The sequence below is a fragment of the Sinohyriopsis cumingii genome, chromosome 15, assembly GCF_028554795.1.
Source record: "Sinohyriopsis cumingii isolate HCF-2022 chromosome 15, ASM2855479v2, whole genome shotgun sequence".
NCBI lineage: Eukaryota > Metazoa > Mollusca > Bivalvia > Unionida > Unionidae > Sinohyriopsis > Sinohyriopsis cumingii.
Window position 1 is genome coordinate 118,199,738 of NC_142975.1, and position 19,825 is coordinate 118,219,562.

The 19,825-nt window shown below is 35.9% G+C and overlaps 1 protein-coding gene across 1 annotated transcript in view; it reads right to left on the minus strand.

The window, feature by feature from the left end:
• Positions 1 to 2,322: 2,322 nt before the first annotated feature.
• Positions 2,323 to 19,825, minus strand: part of LOC149782568 (phosphoenolpyruvate carboxykinase [GTP]-like) — a 51,226-nt gene continuing 33,723 nt past the window's right edge. Inside the window, exons 12-13 of the mRNA XM_089934027.1 lie at positions 16,539 to 16,704; positions 2,323 to 4,267 (exon numbers count right to left, since the gene is read on the minus strand). Of these exons, the coding sequence (XP_089790153.1) occupies positions 4,080 to 4,267; positions 16,539 to 16,704 (354 nt within the window). The 3' untranslated portion in view covers positions 2,323 to 4,079. The remainder of the gene's footprint in view (positions 4,268 to 16,538; positions 16,705 to 19,825) is intronic.

Consider the following 19,825-nt stretch of genomic DNA (forward strand, 5'->3'; position numbering starts at 1 on the left):
GTGCAACATAATATCAAAATCACTAGTATCAGCTCAAGTTTCATCAATGCATTAGTTTCATTGTCTTTCAGCAGATTAAAGACATGACAATTTTAATACTCTCGCAATTTCTGAGAAAATAAATAATTTTCATATCGATTTCATTCCAGGTATAACTATTTAACATTTAAGTTTGCTAGCCCATCTGCTAAGCAGCTATACTTGAATGCCATCATGTTGGCCTCTGATGCTAGACTGGTTTTCATACCTTCCATAAAAAAAGAATACAGATATTGAGCTGTCTGTGAAACAAACAGTCTACTAGATGAATCTAATCCACTGAGCACTTGGATTGTCTCAATATATTTATGGCCTGCACCCAAATGATCCATACTGCAACCACCTAATATTCTGGTTAGAACTCGATAAATTTAACTCTCGATCAGTTCAGTTACAACTCAATTACATAACTGTTTCAGGCGTCACGTTGTGGAGGAAAATTCCCAGGTTTTCCCAGACTTTTGTTAATATTTGCAAAATTCGAGGACTTTTCACGGATGGGAAAACAAATTATCTTCTTTTTTCCCCAATTTCCCGGTAGCGTGGGAACCCTAAATGTATGGTGCAGGTCAGAACTGGTCAGGGCTGTTCCATTAAAACATACCTGGGGCCAAGGGAAGGCACTTTCAAAATGCCAGACATTTTTCACTTGCACCATATTTCCTGTGAGCAGCCATATTCCCACCTTTCTCTTCCACAAACTTTACAACATCCATCTTAAAAGCAGCTGTGCAAGACTTGTGATTTGACTGAAGCGTTGTGAGACAAGTATGATTTATACGGGTATATTCATATGAATGATTATGACTGAAAAGATTAATCAAAACACGCCTAACTTGTTAAAATGTATCAGTACTACAGCAATGAAAACTATGCCCACAACTAAATTCAATATTTCCATCCAGAGGAGGGAGTGAGCATCATTTCTTGTGGTTCTTAATCCGCTTGATATTAAAAACGAGTAGCATACTTGATGCGGATTAACGATAAAAAAACAATGGGGTATCAGCAATATTGTAGCTAGTATCAGTAGCCAAAGCCAAAGCCAATATCGGGGTTTAAACAATTGTGGCAACTGGCTTTGTTGTTGTTGGAAACCAAAGACCAATTTATTGAATATTGGTATAATCAAAGACATCAAAACAACAGCTGGTTAAGAATGAATAAAGGTGGTGTTGACATCACTTTCCTTTAAACTGAAATGCAGAACTAAAAATGGATAATCCATCTATGTATCTGAATTTTAGTAATAGTTTAAACCATATTTATTTTTGAGAAACCTTGTCAAATATAAATACAAACATTTGATTTGTGGGATTCAGTAGAAAGTTTAAGCTTTGTAGGATCAATCAATGAAAAAGCTATACTGGTAATTGCTCGCATGTGTCAAACAGTATACTGAATATCAAATAATGGACCAGTGGCTAAAATCTGAGCTGGAAGAAAGAGGTATGGTTAAAAAGGATGAATAAAAAACTTTCTTACTTTCTTTTAGGAACAAACTGTTTTGAATTAGTATAGTACACTATCGAGTATAGGCCATAAGTGTGCTATGCAGCTATTGATTTTTTTTAAACCAGTAATTTTTTAAAAATTTCAGGCTTGAGAATTAAGAAAATACAAGCAGAATGCAAACTAAATGACAAAACGTTTAAATATTAAAGTCATATTAGTTAATAATTTATTGACATAGTAATTTAACAAGAATTGCTACTTCTATGTGACCTGTATTCAATTATGCCTATTAGAGAGCAATTTTAATAGCATAATGGGTACCATAATCCATATACAAGTCAATGCAATTTCAATTACATAATATATATACAAGACCCGACTTTCAAGTAAAAAATTGTATCGACTTTATAGGCCAGAAAATATGGTACCAAAACTAGGTCATTGAGAATTCATTTCAACCATTGTTTTGTTTTGCCCCTGCACTGATCCAATTTTTATTTATTAATGAAACTTCATGAGAAGTATGTCGCAGTAACATTTCTGTCCTCCGGATTGTCACTCAGTTGTTGTTTAAACACAACAGACCGAAATTCAGTAAAGACAAGCCTGCTGGTGTGCATATCTTTGTAAGGCAATTCACTCTTGGACTCCCACAGCATTAATGCATAATATTGTCAGTTAATACCCTATGTGTTTTGTAGCAATTTGAAGACCAGAAAAATGTGCATGCATGTCTATAAACATGCACATATAAAGACAGAATACCGAAGCATAGAATATATACATACAATAAAATATGGGCTTTGGGTGAATAAACAACAATGTATCTTTCTGTCACAATACATTTATTGTTGAAATAGACAGTAGTATTGAGGTATTTAAGAAGCAGATTTACAACAACAAAAAAGAAGAATATGCTTACAACTATCACTAATATGCAAAGTAGGTTGGAATCCATCAATTCCTTCCCAAGAAAAACTATAAATAATGCACCAAAGACTGCCACGTACAATTACAGCACATAGGTTAGTCAAGCACTTTTAACAAGCATTGCTACACTGATGAGTCGGCACACTACTAAGAGAAATGAATCTGAAAGCAAATTGGTCTATACAAGGCAGATTTTGGTCACAAATAAAACTTGGGCATTACTATCCCATCAACAATATATGGCACTACATGCTACACATTCCTTCTTAACTGACAATCAAGAAATGATGGCTCACACCACTTTAAAACTGATGGAGTTGACGACAAAAATGGTAGTTAAAATTCCACAAATCTCTGAAATGAGCCTTTCACTATGGTCTTCACTTGACAATTATGTAAAATTATAAATCAACTGACTGAACAATTAAGAAAACAATATGTTCAAGTACAATTAGGCTGCTGCATAAAGATATTTGGATTAAACAATTGCTTCCTACTGTGCATTCCACACAACTTAAACATGTATAATAATGGGTCCCCTAAGTCATAAATCTGTTTAAACAATCTGACATGCATTTCAGATCTGTGGAGAAAAAGAATCAAATTATTCGAATAATCTCAGTATATCTGGGAAAAAAGTAAATGTTTCCCTGAAATAAATATTTAACTGATGTTAAAAATGAACAGAAATTCAAAATAGCAATAATAAGCATTAAAACAGGTGCAAAAGATCTAATACAAATAATGAATGTAGTTACCATTACATAAAATGAAAGACCACAAGATTCTTGTTTAGACAGCTAGCAAAGTTTTAATTTTACCCTATGATGCCAAATGTAATCAGAATAAAACAGGTTGGATCAGGCCTGCATAGATTGCAAATGCAAAAATACAAAGTAAAAAAAAAGACCTGTATTGTCATGAATACAAGTTTTACTTTTGTATTATCCTCAAACTCATAAATTTCAAAGTTATGATGGACAAAACCAGTGCTTTCAAATGCAATTCTCACAAGCAAAAACAGAAAAAGGACTTAGCAAAACTGACTTGAAAAAGAAAAAAATTTAGACAAGAAACTACTCTAAAGGTTCTCACCTTAATCAATAAAATGAAAATTTACATATATTGCTACTTCAATGAGATGTTAGTTTTGTATTGTAATCTGCAATGAACCAAGATAATGCAATTTCTATTTCTTCTCCTCTTGCTCTCTAATACAGTTTATATCCTTGAGATCTACCTTATTCTGTACATAAGCTTTTATTCTGCCATTACCCATTTTACTTATGAATCTGATGAATTTCACTGATACTGTTCCAATGTCTTTGTATTCCTTATCGAAAATTTGTTGGCATATAGTACATTACCTTGTCTGCACTTAAGTCCGAACTTAAATTGATGTTACTGCAATTAATTATTCTGCTTGATTGACAAGACTGATCAAAGCACATGGGCTAATTCTGAGGCATATCTGTGACATTTATTTCAGCCAGAAGTCTCTCAGAAAGTGAAACTTCTAACAAAAGATGTTTGTGTCTGTGGCTCAGCTATTATGTAAAGTTTATGTATAGTCTGAAAATGTTGAAACCTGTTCAAAATTGCAACACAAAAACTGAACTACTTGACCGCTAGTGGTTTCTTTGTAATGGAACACTCTACAGCTCCTCTTTAACACGTTTTTCCAGGTCATCCAACTCTTTCCAGATAGCAGCAGGAACATCACCATTGGCCTGATCCTCAAGGAAGCGTCTGCTCTCACGGATATCATCCTCCCAGTAGTGTTTGGGCAAGCTGAAAAGTTCATTCCAGTCTACTGGAGGCAGACCATCCATGTTTATAGCTCCTGAAAAGCACATAGAACCAGAATGTAATAAACAGTTACACAGCTCTCCTGTACAGACAGATTTCAGTAGCCTCTGCAGGCCATTATGTACATTTATATTCATGGTTCCTTTTCTAAAGATAAATTTCCATATCATTTCCAGGGTTTTTCGGAATGAATTTTTTTTCAATGTTCACATATGACCATTACTGAATGGAATTAAAGAACATTTTAGATTACAGAACATGCTTTTTTCTAAATCTAAAGTAAAGATTATTCTCTTTCAAGGCTCTCCAAAAACATCAGTCAGAAAAGATGATCATGTACAAAACCACAAAATGTAACACGAAACAAGTTTGATTATATTCCTATAAATTGGCATGTAAAGTGATTTCATTGTACAGAATAAAACTTATAACTATTTTGCTGCATTATGTTGCTAAGTGGGAACAACATAAGGAACATAAATTGTGTTGTTTCCTTTCAAACCTTTAATTCTGAAGAATTCTATAGCAATATATATATATATATATGCATCACAGAAAGTAACATTTCCTATTATAGTATAAATAAAAAAATAAACGCAAATAATTAGAATCTTGTCTTGTATCAAAAAGAATTTAACCCTAAATTTATCAGCTCACTTTGCAAATATCTTTCAGTTGATGCCACTAAAACACTTGTGTGTTCATTAGTACTTTCAAGACTGGACTATTGTAACTCAATTCTGTTGGGTTCATCTCAACATCTGCTCCAGAAACTTCAAAAACTTCAAAACACAGCTGCTCGGATCATATTTAGAGTACCACGATCAGAGCACACCTCCCCGCTGTTCTGTACCCTACACTGGCTATCTGTTCGATCCAGAATCAAACACAAAATTTGTTCTCTGTGCTACGTTTCACTGTCGGACTCTAGTCCAACATACCTATCTGCCCTCACCCATGTGTACACACCAGCAAAATACTTACACTCCTCTTCTGACAATCGTATACTCATTAATCCCACTATAAAAACAAAGTCATATGGACAGCGTTCTTTTGCATACCAGGGCCCAGCAACGTGGAATGAATTGCCCATTGAACTTAGACACAAAGACACAGTGATCACATTCACAAGGGCTCTCAAAACTCACTTATTTCGACTGCAAGAACAAACTTAAAGACCTAATAATGTTTCTTACCTAAAATATTCTCAGCATGTTTTTTATTTTTTAATGTTTTTCTAATTTCATGTTGTTTGTTTTTGTAATAATATTATGTTTCTTATCTTATAGGTGTTGTCTAATGTTGTAAAGCGCTTAGAGCTTTTAAAGATTAGGCGCTATACAAAGTCCTCATTATTATAATAAACAAGAACTGAATTTTCTGTAAAATCAACTTGTCTTGTAATTTGTTAAACCAATCCCCAAACCTGTATTGATACAGGATCCCATATTGTTTTTTAATGTACCATATAAGAGACAATTTCTCATGTCAGCTCCAAGATTCAACAATTTGGACTACAAATTTGGCTTAAAATGAATAGCAGTCCGTTTTCTAATAGAGTTTCCTCAGAATATTCCCACCCCATTTTTCATATTTGGACATTTAGGGTGGGGTGTTGTGTCATTGCAACTGCATATCGAAAATTTGGAATTTGCCACCACTGTGTAACAGCGACATATGGTAATCGCTTACCGGTGGGCCTAGAAAATGTAAACTCATGTTATATCGACTCATACCTGCATGAAATCAATAGGAAAATAATTTATTTTCTCAGAAATGGCAAGTATTATAAATGTTATGTTTTGTGTGATTAGGATTTTAAACATAGCTTTAAAAAAAAAAAAGTCATATCGATACAATGTCTGCAGTGTGGTAGTTTATATGCTGAGCACCTAGCAAGGCAGCTGTTAGTACCATTCATTTTTGTAAGTCTTTAGTATGACTTGGCTGGGGATTGAACCCATGACTACCTGCTTCCGAGGTGGACGCTCTAACCACTATGCCACCGGAGTGGTTGATCCTGCCCCTAAAGTGATCTCATATTGTAACATCCATCAGGTTGTACAGACAAGATGAAAAATGACACATCGCCATTTGCAGTAATAGTCACATGACGTCACAAATTTCAAATGACATTGGTAGTCCAATAGTCATGTGATATCAACAACAAACTCCTTTATAATGTTGTTGTACAGAAATTCAGTTACATTAAATGAAAGATACTTTTTGTAAAACCCAACAATCTGGCCAGTCTGATTTATCAAGCAGAGAGCACATGTCAACATGGTAGTCTCGTGATACAACAAAACTCCAGAATATGGAGAATTTTGTATTCTTTCATATCAGACTGGTTTTCATACCTTCCATGTTTGGAACGATATGGATTTCGAGCTGACTTTGAAAATAAAAGTCTACTAGTTGAATCTAATCCACTGGGCGTTTGAACTGACTCAACATATATGTTTCTTGCAAGCAACCAAATGAGCCATACTGCACTCTCCAAATATTCTGGTTAGAACTCAATAAATTTAACTGATGAATCAGTTTAATTACAATAGGCATCAAGTGGTGGCGGAAAATTCCCAGGTTTTTCCAGACTTTCATCAATATTGCAAAATTCAAGGACTTTTCACGGTTGGGAAAAAATTATCATTTCTCCAGACCTTTTTTTCCAGATTTCCCAGTAGCATGGGAACCCTGTATATTGCATGCTTGAATTCTGTGTTAAGAAGTTTTGCCCCCATGACATTTGTCAAGTTTGTAAAGATATTTACTCAAATTTGAGTTCAAGGCTTAACCTTGTTTACAAGTTTAAAAGGTTCTGGAAGCAAACTTGTTTAGAATTTGGTGGAATTTTCCATTTTTGTTTTTCAAAGATATCTAGTGTGTCACAGGTAGAGTAGGTATTTGTATATAATTAAGATCTGGTAAACAAAGTGTTCATTCCTGTTTCATATCAGTCTCTGGAAACCTACACTCAGATTTTGCAGCTGTGTTCAGATATAATTTAAGGATTTATTTAAATTGTTCATTTGAATTACTAAGTGCTCACTTTCTTTTGGAATAAAATACTACTTTGGGATTTATTGAGAACTCATTCAAAGACATTCTGGATGACATCACTGTCATACATCAGAATATTCAAGACTTGGAATTCATTTGAAACATTTTATACTTTTGGACTTGTAACAGGATATTTGGGATTTAATTCATAATATTGAGCCTTTTGAATTTTCACTTTATTTCTAAAGAAAGAAATTGTTTATTTAATTATTTAAATTGTTGGCTTCACTCCCTTTGTTATATTTGATGACCACGAGTCATAACATTGTAAACACTAGTAGGCAAATGAAAAACAAAATTCTGATTACTATGGCAATCTTCATAATGAAATGTTGGTCCCATTTAGTGCAAGTTGTTTTACTTGATATGTTGTTAAACCACACCCACACATACACTGGGCATAAAAGGCAAACAAAAGGCATGCGTGTCCCTAATACTGACTCTACTTGTATAACTTAACAGTAAAATATTTCATTAAGCAGGCAAGTGTTGTACTAAGAACAAAAACCTCCCAAAAACATAATGTTACCAATCCTACTACATGCTGATGAAAATTATTTCTAAAGATATCTACAACAATGATAATAAAAACTCAAGGTGGAATTTGGTCTTCAGATTTGTAACAAGCTCAGCCAACCAAAATAGATTCCATCCCTTCAACACAACTATTTAACAACCATGTTGAAAATCTGATAGTTTCTAGACTGATGAAATGTTCAGCCAACTTGATGCAGTCATATCAGTAACATATATAAATTTCACGTCATCACCTTCCACTCCTGATGACAATGACGATATTTGCTTGAAACTAGTGAATAACGGATATAATTCATCGAATGGATGAAAAACTAAGTATTTTCACGAGTGGCATAGCCACAAGTGCAAATACTAGAGTTTTTCACCCATGAGATAAAATGTATCCGTTATATTCACTCATTTCAAGCAAATATTCTTTTTATTTTATGCTCACATAAGTTGTCTACCTAAAGTTTGTGACACAGTAAATTAGCAGATTTCTTACGGTAATGTCAGCTGTTTACCATACATGTTCTGCTGTGCTATGTGTACCTGTGCACAAAATTAGTTCCACATCAGAGTGATAAAAATTAACTGATCTTTCCAGAATAACAAACTACAAGTTTCAAGGATAACAGACAGGGATTATTAATAATGACAATGACATGTACATAAGAAAAGTAGTTCACTGACAAAAAAATCAAAGGTAAGTATGTTCTGACCCAAAAAAGTAGTTCCTGCAGTGAAAAAATATTGTTATTTTTTCACTGCAGTGAAATATCAATATTATTTTAATTAGAAAATCAAGTAATTCACTGTTTAGCATAAAATAAAAAGGACTATTTGCCAAGTTTAATCAAAATCCCAAATAAAATAAAACACCTAATTTTTTTCTTTTTTTAAATCTGCATATCAGATACAAGATCACCTCATAAATATGCCAACTTCAATCATAATAATCTTCTGGTCTATGAACAGCATGGATGACCAACCCTTTAGATAACACTAGGGGGAAAAAAAAACCATTAAAAATTTCAAAATACATTTTTGATATAAATTCTGTACTTAAACAAGAACACACAGCATATCTGAGGGGGTACACAGATAAAACACTAGCCTCTTTTTTTTTGGAATGGGGGTGGGGTGGCATCTGTCTGGTGCCCCCCCCCCCCCCCGAACAGCATGATCACATCATTGGTATGCATGGATCTTTCTCATTACTGAACTCTCCAAGATCTTAATGATATATACACACAGAACATTCAGATATGTCGAAAGTGGTGACATACACTAAGATTAGGATCATCTCATGTGTGTGGATCTCATTATGAAAATTGTAGAAGATTTTTAAGCGAGTATATTTCATACATGATTTTTCTCCATTTTAAAGTGGAATTCCACTTTCTCCAGACAATAAAAATAGGATTCTTGAGTGATTTTTTTCACCTTTCCAATGTTTTTTTTTTAATATAAAAAAAAACTCTCCTGCCCCATTCTGCAAGGATCTTTGTTAAGTATTTGGTCTGTATATTATTTAACACATGATCATTGTAAAGAGTATTTGGACTATTCAAAAGTTTCTGTTCATACAATGGACCTTTGTGCAATGATCATTGTAAAGAGTATATGGACTGTTCAAAAGTTTCTATTCATATAATGGACCTTTGTGCAACAGAAACTGATGGAAAGAAGGATGCTTGCAAAAAAACTGGCATCTGAGTTTTTGTGGGAGAACAAGACACAAAAAATTTGGACCTAGGTTTGAAAAATGTGGAAATGGGATTGGCTCAAGTGGAAAGTCAATGGAAATATAGTTCATCAGTTTATATGAAAGACAATACCAGAGGGCTGGCATTTTGTGAGCTTTACAAGAAGGATTTGAAAATTACACTTAACATGGTTGTTAGTAGTTATGCTCATGGTATTTTGAAATATGCATTTTCAAGGAGTAATATTAACTTTGTGCAATTTATCATGGCTTCATGATTACAAATTTACATTTTCTTCAATTGTAAATCTTAAGATATTATGCCAGGAGCTGTCAAAAAATTCAAATCTAAAATTCTAAAAATTTCCATCTTCTGAAGTGTAACTTATTTTAGAGTTCAAATGAATGCTGATCAAATTATCTTCTAGACAAAGGTGAATTTGCAAATATGTAAATCATGAAAACATTTCCCATAATACTTTTTAATAAATGTTCAGGTATTCATACGTTGATACTAGTAAATAAAAAAAGACATTTAAAATGTGTTAAATTATTTCCTATGTACAGTAATTGGAGGTAAATCGTCAGTGACTGTTCATTACAATTCATCTCTTTGATTTACTCCCAAACAGCACAATCTGGGCAAATCAGAAACAAAAAAATGCATGTTACTTTCCATTGTTTCAATGTCGTGCATTCTTGTTCCTTAAAACTGAGTAGTAAATTAAAGACCAAGATGTAATACTTTGTCAAGATGGCGAAGGGATGAAGTCATATTTAAAACTCCGTAGGTTGGGCTAAACCAACCTTCAAAATAACAGCCCAGAAGTTAATATCTTTTAAGCCAATGATCAGTTCTTTTAAAATTACATATCTGGCAATTGAAAAGTTATAATATTGGTATATGGTGTGCCAATTTTGGTCCAAAAGTTGATATACTTTTGAAGTGTAACTTATTTTTTAGAGTTCATAAGAATGCGGTCACCAACGGGAAATTTTTGTTTCTAAAAGTACTTCAGGAATTTGTAACAACAAATTTAATTGCCTTTTACTCTGGAAATGCAAGTTTCGGAGGCTGCTCATTAATTTTTCAAGAAAAATCTTAATTGTTGTGTGATGACTAGTTTTAAATAGGAGCCAGATCTGGGACAGAAATGTCCAAGGTGCAGTCTTACTTTGGTACAGCACACAAGACATGGCATTTTTTTCTTGTCAAAATTTGGCACTGGCAATTTTCAAATTAAAAAAAGAAATGGACTTTGCTATTTTCTTCAATGTTTCATGTTTGCTGCCAAATACATGATATACCAAAATGCACTTTTTCTGGCATGTCCTTTATGGCAATTGTGCAGCATTAATATATGCAGGTACAATTTCTGGTATGTTGTCCGTCATTGCCTCTTCCACCTTGATTGATGGTCTTGTGCAATTAATTGATAATTCAATTTCAAGCAATGTGCAGAGGTTAAAATTATCAAAAATAGTTGTAAAAAGTTTTACAATTTCCAAAAGCATATTAGAGTTACATGAACCTTGCTTGAGCACAGCTATTGTAGGAGTTTGGAGCACTAGCCAGGACCTCTAAGAGAAGATGCATACAGAGAAATTGAATATCAGAAGCACAAATTACAGCCAATAATGTGCTTGAAAGGAAAATACAACTTTGTTCAGGGAAGAAAAGGATGGAGCACTGAACTAAAATTGTCGGCACTAACAAAAAGGAAAGCAGAATAAATATTCATCTAGGTGGCAAAAGAGCAAGACTGGCAGAAGAGACAAGTAAATGTATGTGATTATTTGTATATAGTTTTGTATTTGGGTGTTAATTTTACCAAGTAAACTGTGACATGATATTTAATGCAAAAATTGACAAATTATTGTAACTGAATTACTGTGTAAACACTGACATGCACAATGAACATGTGACATTCTGCAAGTGTTGTTCAAAGTTTAATTTTTCAAATGACTTTTTTTTTTGGGGGGGAGGAGAATAACGTAACAACTTTGCAATATATTCAGGCAGTAAGGTACATCAGGATCAGTTTTGTACGAGTGTACAATGCATTTTTGGCCCATACCCCCAGATCATTGGAGCCATCCATCGAGACCCCATTGGGGGAGAACCCCCAACTCCCCCCAGCACAGTTGTTTTCGTCTTCAGATGATGCACTACATGAGACATGGAGCCATCTATCTTGGTCTTAAAGCAAGATGAGCCAAAACAAAGTAGCTGTGCTGTGTAGAGTCACGCTACCATTTATTACTATACTGTCCAACATGCGTCATCCATACTTCTGTTATTAGCGCAGAATTTCCACTACCCCTCCGGAACTCTGAAGGATTACCATGAAACTTTCATAGTCATCCCAAGGTTCAGCCAACATGAAAACGGTGTCACTCAAAACATCCGATATAATGACTATAGCAGCCATCTTAACAATCATGCTATAGCCACTTTTTCTGAACAGATGTCCACATCAATTTGCAGCTTTCACTACAAATTTAGTATGACATCTAGTTGGTCCTAAATGATGACGGCTGCTAAATAGTAATCAGCAAGCAGAACAGTAGTTTTAAACCTCCACCCCTAACTATATTTTCATATCAGAAATGCATTTAGCTTTCACTACTGTTGAGCTAATTTGTCAGCGAGGAAGGTGAATGATCAATTGGATCAAAATTATCATAAGAAAAGCATCCACTGCTATTAAATAGTAGCAGGTTAGGTCACTGTGATGCAACTACTTACTGGACCCACAACCACCACCACTGTCACCATCAAAATACCTTGAATCTGGTATGACAAAGACTAATAAATAAATGGAGGTCACATGTGACTGTCAAGATGAGACTTCAAAATGTCCTCCAAAGATGAATAATGGAGATAAGCCAAAAAAGTAGCAACAGCCCTTACTCTGTGGGCCTTTATTCATATACATGAATTGTCCCTCTCTGAGTTACAAAGGAAATCCATCTGGAAAAAGTGGATGCTGAAGTATCATCAGAGCCTTTTATGAGAAAGAAAAGCTGTTTCTTGCCCTTACTTCTCTCTGACAGATGCCATATAGAACCTAAGTGCTATAATTCGGCAAAGGAGGCTAACCTGATGATCCCCAGCACAGATGAGACTGCAACTGGGGATCTCTACTGAGAAGTTGTTTCTTTGTGAAACAACTTGACCGATATAAGAGGAAACTGTGGTAATTCCAATTGAACCAAAAGCATCCATCTTCTATAGAAAGGGCATTCCTAGTTCGATTTTTCACTGCAGTGAAGCTTCAGCTAGAACCTTTTTAACTGTTGTTGTTGTTGTTGTTGTTGTTGTTGTTGTAAGGTTTAACGCCATTTTTCAGCACACAATAGGCTATACATGGCGACCAGTATTAATGATGGAGGAAGAACCCGGGAAAACCCCGGAAAGAACCACCGACCCTTGAGAAGCTACTGGCAAGCTTTCTCACATACCCACATTGGACGAATCTGAGACAAGAACCTACGCAGACAGAGGTGAGATGGCAGTGATCCGTAACGGAGAGTGCTTTAGACCACTTGGGCCCCCTTTTTAACTGTATGATCTTCAAACAATGCTTCACTCAAAGGCTCACAAGAGGCCTTTGCCAAGGTCCATAAAACATTAAAAATTCCATCTTGGCCATAATGAGTGAGAAACTGCTCTCTGTAGCCCAAATGACTTAATAAAATCCAGTATTTCTGGATCTGAGCCAATGTCTGGGCCCTTGGAGAATTTAAGAGTGTTTGAAAGGGCTGCCCTATAACCTTTGATTGTGTTAGCCAAACATTATCTCTCAAAGAGGAAGAGTAGAAAATAGAAATATAGGTGCAGCTAGGACTAACAAGTTTGCTAGTCCACCAATCACAAAAGATTTTCCCTTTTGCATCATAGACTTTGCAGGTAGACTGTATCCAAGTTTGAATGATACAGCTGGCAATGTTGTCTGAAGACTATGCCTGGCTGGCTAACATATTACTTGATACATGAAGCATAAATGTGCGGAATCTAACAACTGTTGTGAAGAGGAGGTTTGGTTTGTCAGTTTGCCATATTTTTTTCAGCACTTGACATGGTGGTTAGTATATATCGTGGAGAAGAACTGGGAAAACTCAGGGGAGAGCCACCATCCTAAGGGAGGTTACTGGCAAGCTTTTTCACAAACCTACATTGGTAAAGTTGAGATTTGGACCAAGGCGAGATGTCAGTGATCTGTCAAGATGAGTGCCTTTGGCAATTTGGCAACCTGGGGGTGCCCTGTTGTAAAGTCTTGCCACAGTAGCTCTCTCTACTAATGTAACACCCTAGATTGATCTATCAATGGATCAAGAAGGCAGCTGAACCAAGACCTTTGAGGTCAAGAAGATGCTAACAGGAAAATCTGAGCATTGGATGTCCTGACCAGAAGTACCAGTGGAATCAACTTAAGGGTGGTAATGCCAAAGCAAAAGCCAAACCCACCTATAACTGATGGAATCCACTGCCCAGGATCAATAGTACAGGACTGGGGAGAAATAAAGTAGAGGGATCTTTTTTCAGTCTTGTAGCAAACAGGTCGACTCTAGGCTTCATCCATGGCCTGAACAAGGACTCTGCAAACTGCCTGATGTAGACATCGTTGTTAGAACTACCTTGCCTATCCTGTACAAATTTTCTGCAAGGACATTTTTCTTTCCTGGGATGTGACAAACACAGTACAATTCCTTGTCACTGCCCAAATTGGCAAGAAAATTCATTCCTATGGAAACAAAACCATGAGATGGAAGGACCTAATTTCTCCAGGTTCGCTAAGTTCTTTCAGAGTTAATGTGATGTAACAGGGACTATTTCCTGCCGTTGTGCAGGAGTTGGTCACTGAAGTACTGGAGAAGTGAAGCCCCCAGATACTAGAGATGAGCAAGTCATTGGTCTCATGACCCTGGAAAATATCCTGTACATTCAGGTTTGACCAAACAGCATGGCTCAGAATTGGACAACTTTGTCGAAATGCAAGTATTTCTTCCATGGCAGAAAAATTGGGATGCAAAAATAAATACACTGAAGGTAAATAGAACTGAACAGTCTCAGGGCCTGATGGCACTATGGATGAATTCTGCAGTCTCAATTTTGAAGGTTTCTTCTTGAAGGAATTGTTGAATGGGGGTGGTCTATTACAAGCCACAGCTTCCCTCTTTTACTGGAGAATACCTGGTTGCCACCTAGTCCAAGGAACTATCCTTTAGAGATCATGGACATATCACCTATGACTGCACGAGTTAAGATTCTCTTGCTTGGGCAAGATGGTTATGTGAGAAAGCTTGCCAGTAGCTACATATGGGTTGGTGGTTCTTCCCAGTTTCTACCTTCACCAAATATACTGGTTGTCATGTCGAATCTATCATGTGCTGAAAAATGGTATCAAGCCTATGACAATTGACCAACCATTTTTGGTACCAGAAAAAAATCCAAGTAGGAGGCTGGCAACCAAATGTTTTGTACCCTCTCTATTCTGCTCTTTTGAACAAGAGTGTGCACCTCTTCTTTCAATTTGGTTACATGTGACTTCTAAAACGAGATGGAGTCCCTTGAGAAAGTTTAGCGAGTGCAGCCAATAACAATCCTTCACTATAGAAAGGACCCACCAATCGTCCATGATGCCCAACCAGACCTCAGAAAGAAGGCAAGTCAGCCTCTAACTGCTCGTACAGGACAAGGTATGCATGGCAGGTAAAGTATTGAATCCAGTGGATTGTCCTGCCCCACCACACCACACACCACCTATGCCCTGTAGATTTGAAAAGTGGAAGGAGTCAGTAGCCTTTCTTGCCTTGCCTTTCCATCCTATCCATCTCAATGATGACTGCTGTGGAGGGGTTTCTGAAATAGTGTTCCCTACAGGGCTGATGTGGTTGCATACCCTTTTGGAACATAGTTTCCCCATCCGAATGAATACATTTCCTCGCTGGTTTTGATGAGCCAGGAGCTTAAGCAAAAGACCCATGATGAAGATGGTCCTTCAGATCCTATGAGGCAATGAAAGGTACAAAACTGTCATACAAGAGCTCTGATCACAGGCACGCAGCCATATAGAGGTTCTTGTTATGCTCAAGCAATACCTACGAGGTCTCGTAAGCAGCATCTGTGGAGATGAAGCAACTCTGCCACAGTAACATCTCCCTTCTGTGCTCTAGTTTACTATTATTAGTTTATATATTACTGCATTAGAAATTTGTAGCAATTCACCAGTAATTATGTTTCAATTTTGCCTTGAAAATGTAAATAATTAACTTGCTACAATGCAAAAACAGCAGACAAAAAAAATAGTGTCCTGGTTTCTACTAATGGTTTCTAGTTGTACTAAATAAAAATAGTGCTGATCTTACATTCAACATAGCTACAAAAGTGGCTATTTTGAAAATCTGATCACACAAGAATATCCAAGATGACTTTAAACACTACCAGTTAAAAATAAATTCTTCTTGGGCATCAGCCCCATAATAATATTCTTGTTAAAAACCACTACAGAAGCTTTTATCACTTTCTACCCAAGAACGCCGATTTTACTGGGATAAAGACCAGGCACTTTGGCTTTGTGGAAATGGCCAATTTAAATGTCCTAAAACCCATTTATCAAATACAATAATTAACAAACTGCAGAATACAGTAGTAGCTAATTAGAGACAAATAAAGACAAAGTAAATTTTATGGCTGAACAAAGAACTCTATATTCGAGCTATGAAGTTTACATATGGAATTACGTTAAAACAAGTGTACTGTAATGAAGGATAGATGTTCTTTTACAGTTGTTATTAAATCTCATCGTAAACCAACAACTTTGTACTGGGTGGGGGAAGAGTTTCTTGAAAATGTGCCAGGTTACCTAGTTACCCTGGGTCACAGGAACAATTATTGGTATATGTAATTCAAACCTGAATACAGAAGACTCGAAATTTAAAAGTCATTCCATGGATAACAGGTATGCTCTCACAGATCATCTCTGGCATAAGGCTGATGATTTCATTGCATTACCTTTCTTTGGCAGCCATCCAACTGGAGATTTCACAGAAATATTTTCCTCATTGTGTACTCGGCGGATGACCCAGTCTAGAACACGGATATTGTCTCCAAACCCTGGCCAAAGGAACTCTCCCTTTTCATTCAAACGGAACCAGTTCACATGGAAGATCTTGGGTACCTATTAAAAGGACAGCAATTTAAAACTAGTCAATTAAGATACCAAACAGTACAGTAAAAATGTGAATAGTGAGCAAACATGCTATCTTTTAAATAAGTAATGGTCACATGCTTGCTGCTTCCCTTTGCTAAATGATTTGTTATTCTGGGGCTTGATGCCATTTTTTGCACTCAAGTCCATATACATACATGCCAAACCCTGGTGAGGAAAAAGTGTAATCCAAGTGGACAAAAAGAGTAATCCAAGCAGAAAAAGAGTAATCCACATATAACATGATAAAATTCAATAAGCATATGTACAAAATGATTTATTTACCCCTCTGGTCTTTTAACATCAATTACTGCTTCAAGTTTTCATATGTAGCACTTTTAGCTTTAAAAAGCGACAGACTCTCATACCGCATTTCAAAACACTTTGTACCAGCTGTGACTATGAATGTTTTGCACACCTGCAGAGCACTTAGTTCCAGGTTACTAAGCCTGGATCTGAATTCAGTTTTACTTTTCTTAACAATACTGAACAATTTCTCACAGCATTAGAATGGTAAAGAACCAATATTCCTTTCATAACCTGACAATTTTTTAAAATATTTTTGTGTCGTTTAACTTGGAAATAATATGCCATTTCACATCAACTCTGTCCACATGAAGTACGTTGTCAGATAGAATACCAACTTGATACTTCAGAAGTTCTTCTAATTTATCAACAGCCTTCCTGCAGCAAGGTGCATCAAATGACAGGGACAACCTGATTCATACACTGATGAGACATTTTTCAAAATAGAGAATGCAACTTCTTTATGAATTCCAGTCATCACTTATGCATTATCAGCTGAAAACCCCATACAGTTCTGTCAACTTATGTTTATTCAAAGCATTATCAAGCAAATCAAAAATATTTTCTCCAGTGGAATCTACTGTTAATTCTGGTAATGAAAGAAGAGCACACTGATCTTTTTGCTGTCAAAGTCCCTTACACAGTTCAATTTTTTGTCATCATAATCACTACTCCTGTCTGTGGCAATACTAAGTGAAGTATTTTCTCCAAAACACCAAACATTATTAGATGGTTTTGTTCTTGCACATGCATATATTCTCTGATTTTGGAATCCAAAAACAGCCTTTTGAACGACGCAGTCTTCTACTGCTAGGGGTAGTCCGTGTTCTATTAAGAACTTTGTAAATAACAACTCTGCATTTATAAAATTTGTGTCAACAATTGAGTTCTGCTATAAAAAAGAAGTTTCCTTAGTACTGGAGTTAGTAAAACAAGCTAATAAAAGGTTTCTTTGTTTTACCACCATGACCAATATTAAAATCCTTTCCATACAGCCTGTGTAGTATCAAATTTTGACCCTCAATGTGGTCGCATTAAAATCATTACTGAAAAGAAAGTGACTGCTAAATTCAGTCCTTTGAAGCTATGCCATTCTCCTCAAGTCAGTGTTGTTTGATATAACACTGTCAAAAATTAATACTACACCGCAATGGGCATGTCAGTGCCCTAGAATGGAATGCTATATTCATGTATTCATCTTTGAATCGATTTTTGGTCTTTTTCTAATCCATTTGTGAAATTACTTGAAAAACACTTTTGCTCTAACACACGCATCTACTAGAATAAATCTGATGACTTTTAGCTCCAAACACCAACAAAGTGGTTCTCTACTAGATACAAATTAAAACAAAGAATCTGCGAGCAAAGATTAAAATGTTCTCTCCTAAGCCATATAGCTGCTATGAATAGAAACCAAGGGTCAAAAGTTTGAAAGTGAAACCAGCATGTTTTTTGGAAATAGGGCAGCTGCTATAAATAGAACAATACTGTTAGGAAAGTGCATGCAAGTCTATGGACACGTGTACTTGTGTTATAGTTATGTAGAAACCGTCTTGTCTAGAATACAGTCTGTGGGATTAATGGGATGTTAATAAAAATGAGAAAACAATTTTTAGAGGGGGATATACTGAAAAAACATAATCGAATACGTTTAAGTGTAAGGCATAATTTAGTGGGGAAAAGCGTAAATGATTATGCCAAAAGCTTAATGGTTGGCATGTATGCATATATGGTGGCGAGTATATTTGGTAGAGGAAGAACACAGCAAGTGCCTGGGAAGAATCATTGACTATGAGAAACTATTACTAAGCTTTCTAACATGCCCACACTGGTCAAGCCAACATTCAGACCCATGCAGGGAGAGGGGAGATGTGTGTGATCGGTAAAGAAAAGTGCATCAGACCCTCTGCCACCCAGTGAGAATGAAAAAATTTCACAATGTTGCAAGAGTTGTCAGAGATGACCAAGCTCACTTATACCCTGGTGTGTGCCTGAAATTGTGAATAACCTGTACACAAGTAATCAGCATGAGAAAAGTCACTGTGACCTAATTTTTTTTTTTTTTTTTGGGGGGGGGAGGGCATAATAATTTAAGGAACATCTTGACCATTTCTCTAATATAACAGGTCTACAGCTGAGGGACTCACTGTACCACTTCAACTCCAATAGTAAACTTGTACAAAAACTATGATATTAAAAATTCAATAAGTTTCAATTTCTGAATATTCATGATACAAGTTATATACAGAAATATCCTCGAGGACAGCCTTTGTACAGAAAACCAAACAAGCAGCAGCATTTTCTGCATCTGTATGTGTCTGAAATGTGTTTTGAATTTTTATACCAATATGTTGTGTGCTAATTTTAGTAAAGAGTTTTCCAAACTCATCTGTTAAAAAGGACATCTTCCATCAATCAGACAAGGTCTCCATTTTTTCCCTCAAGAAGCTGAAGCCGGGCTCAAAATCAACACTAATTCACTAACACGTGGTTCACGGCTTTGCTGATGATCACTAGTTGTAGCAGTGTAAATTATAACCCATCACTCTTAATATTTAGCAGATGGCCCTGTGCTGGATGTATCAAACGTTGGATGTTTTAATGATTAAAAACTGTATCTCTGTTACCGGAGTATCTGCCAACATCCTGCACGTCAAGTGATGCAATCAATTCTTGTACCACTAATGGACAAGTGTAAAGCCATTTATCGAGTGCTTATTGTCAAAGCAATCTTCATGTGAATGGAACTAGTCTGGTATACAGCCCCCAAGCACTGTTCTCATTA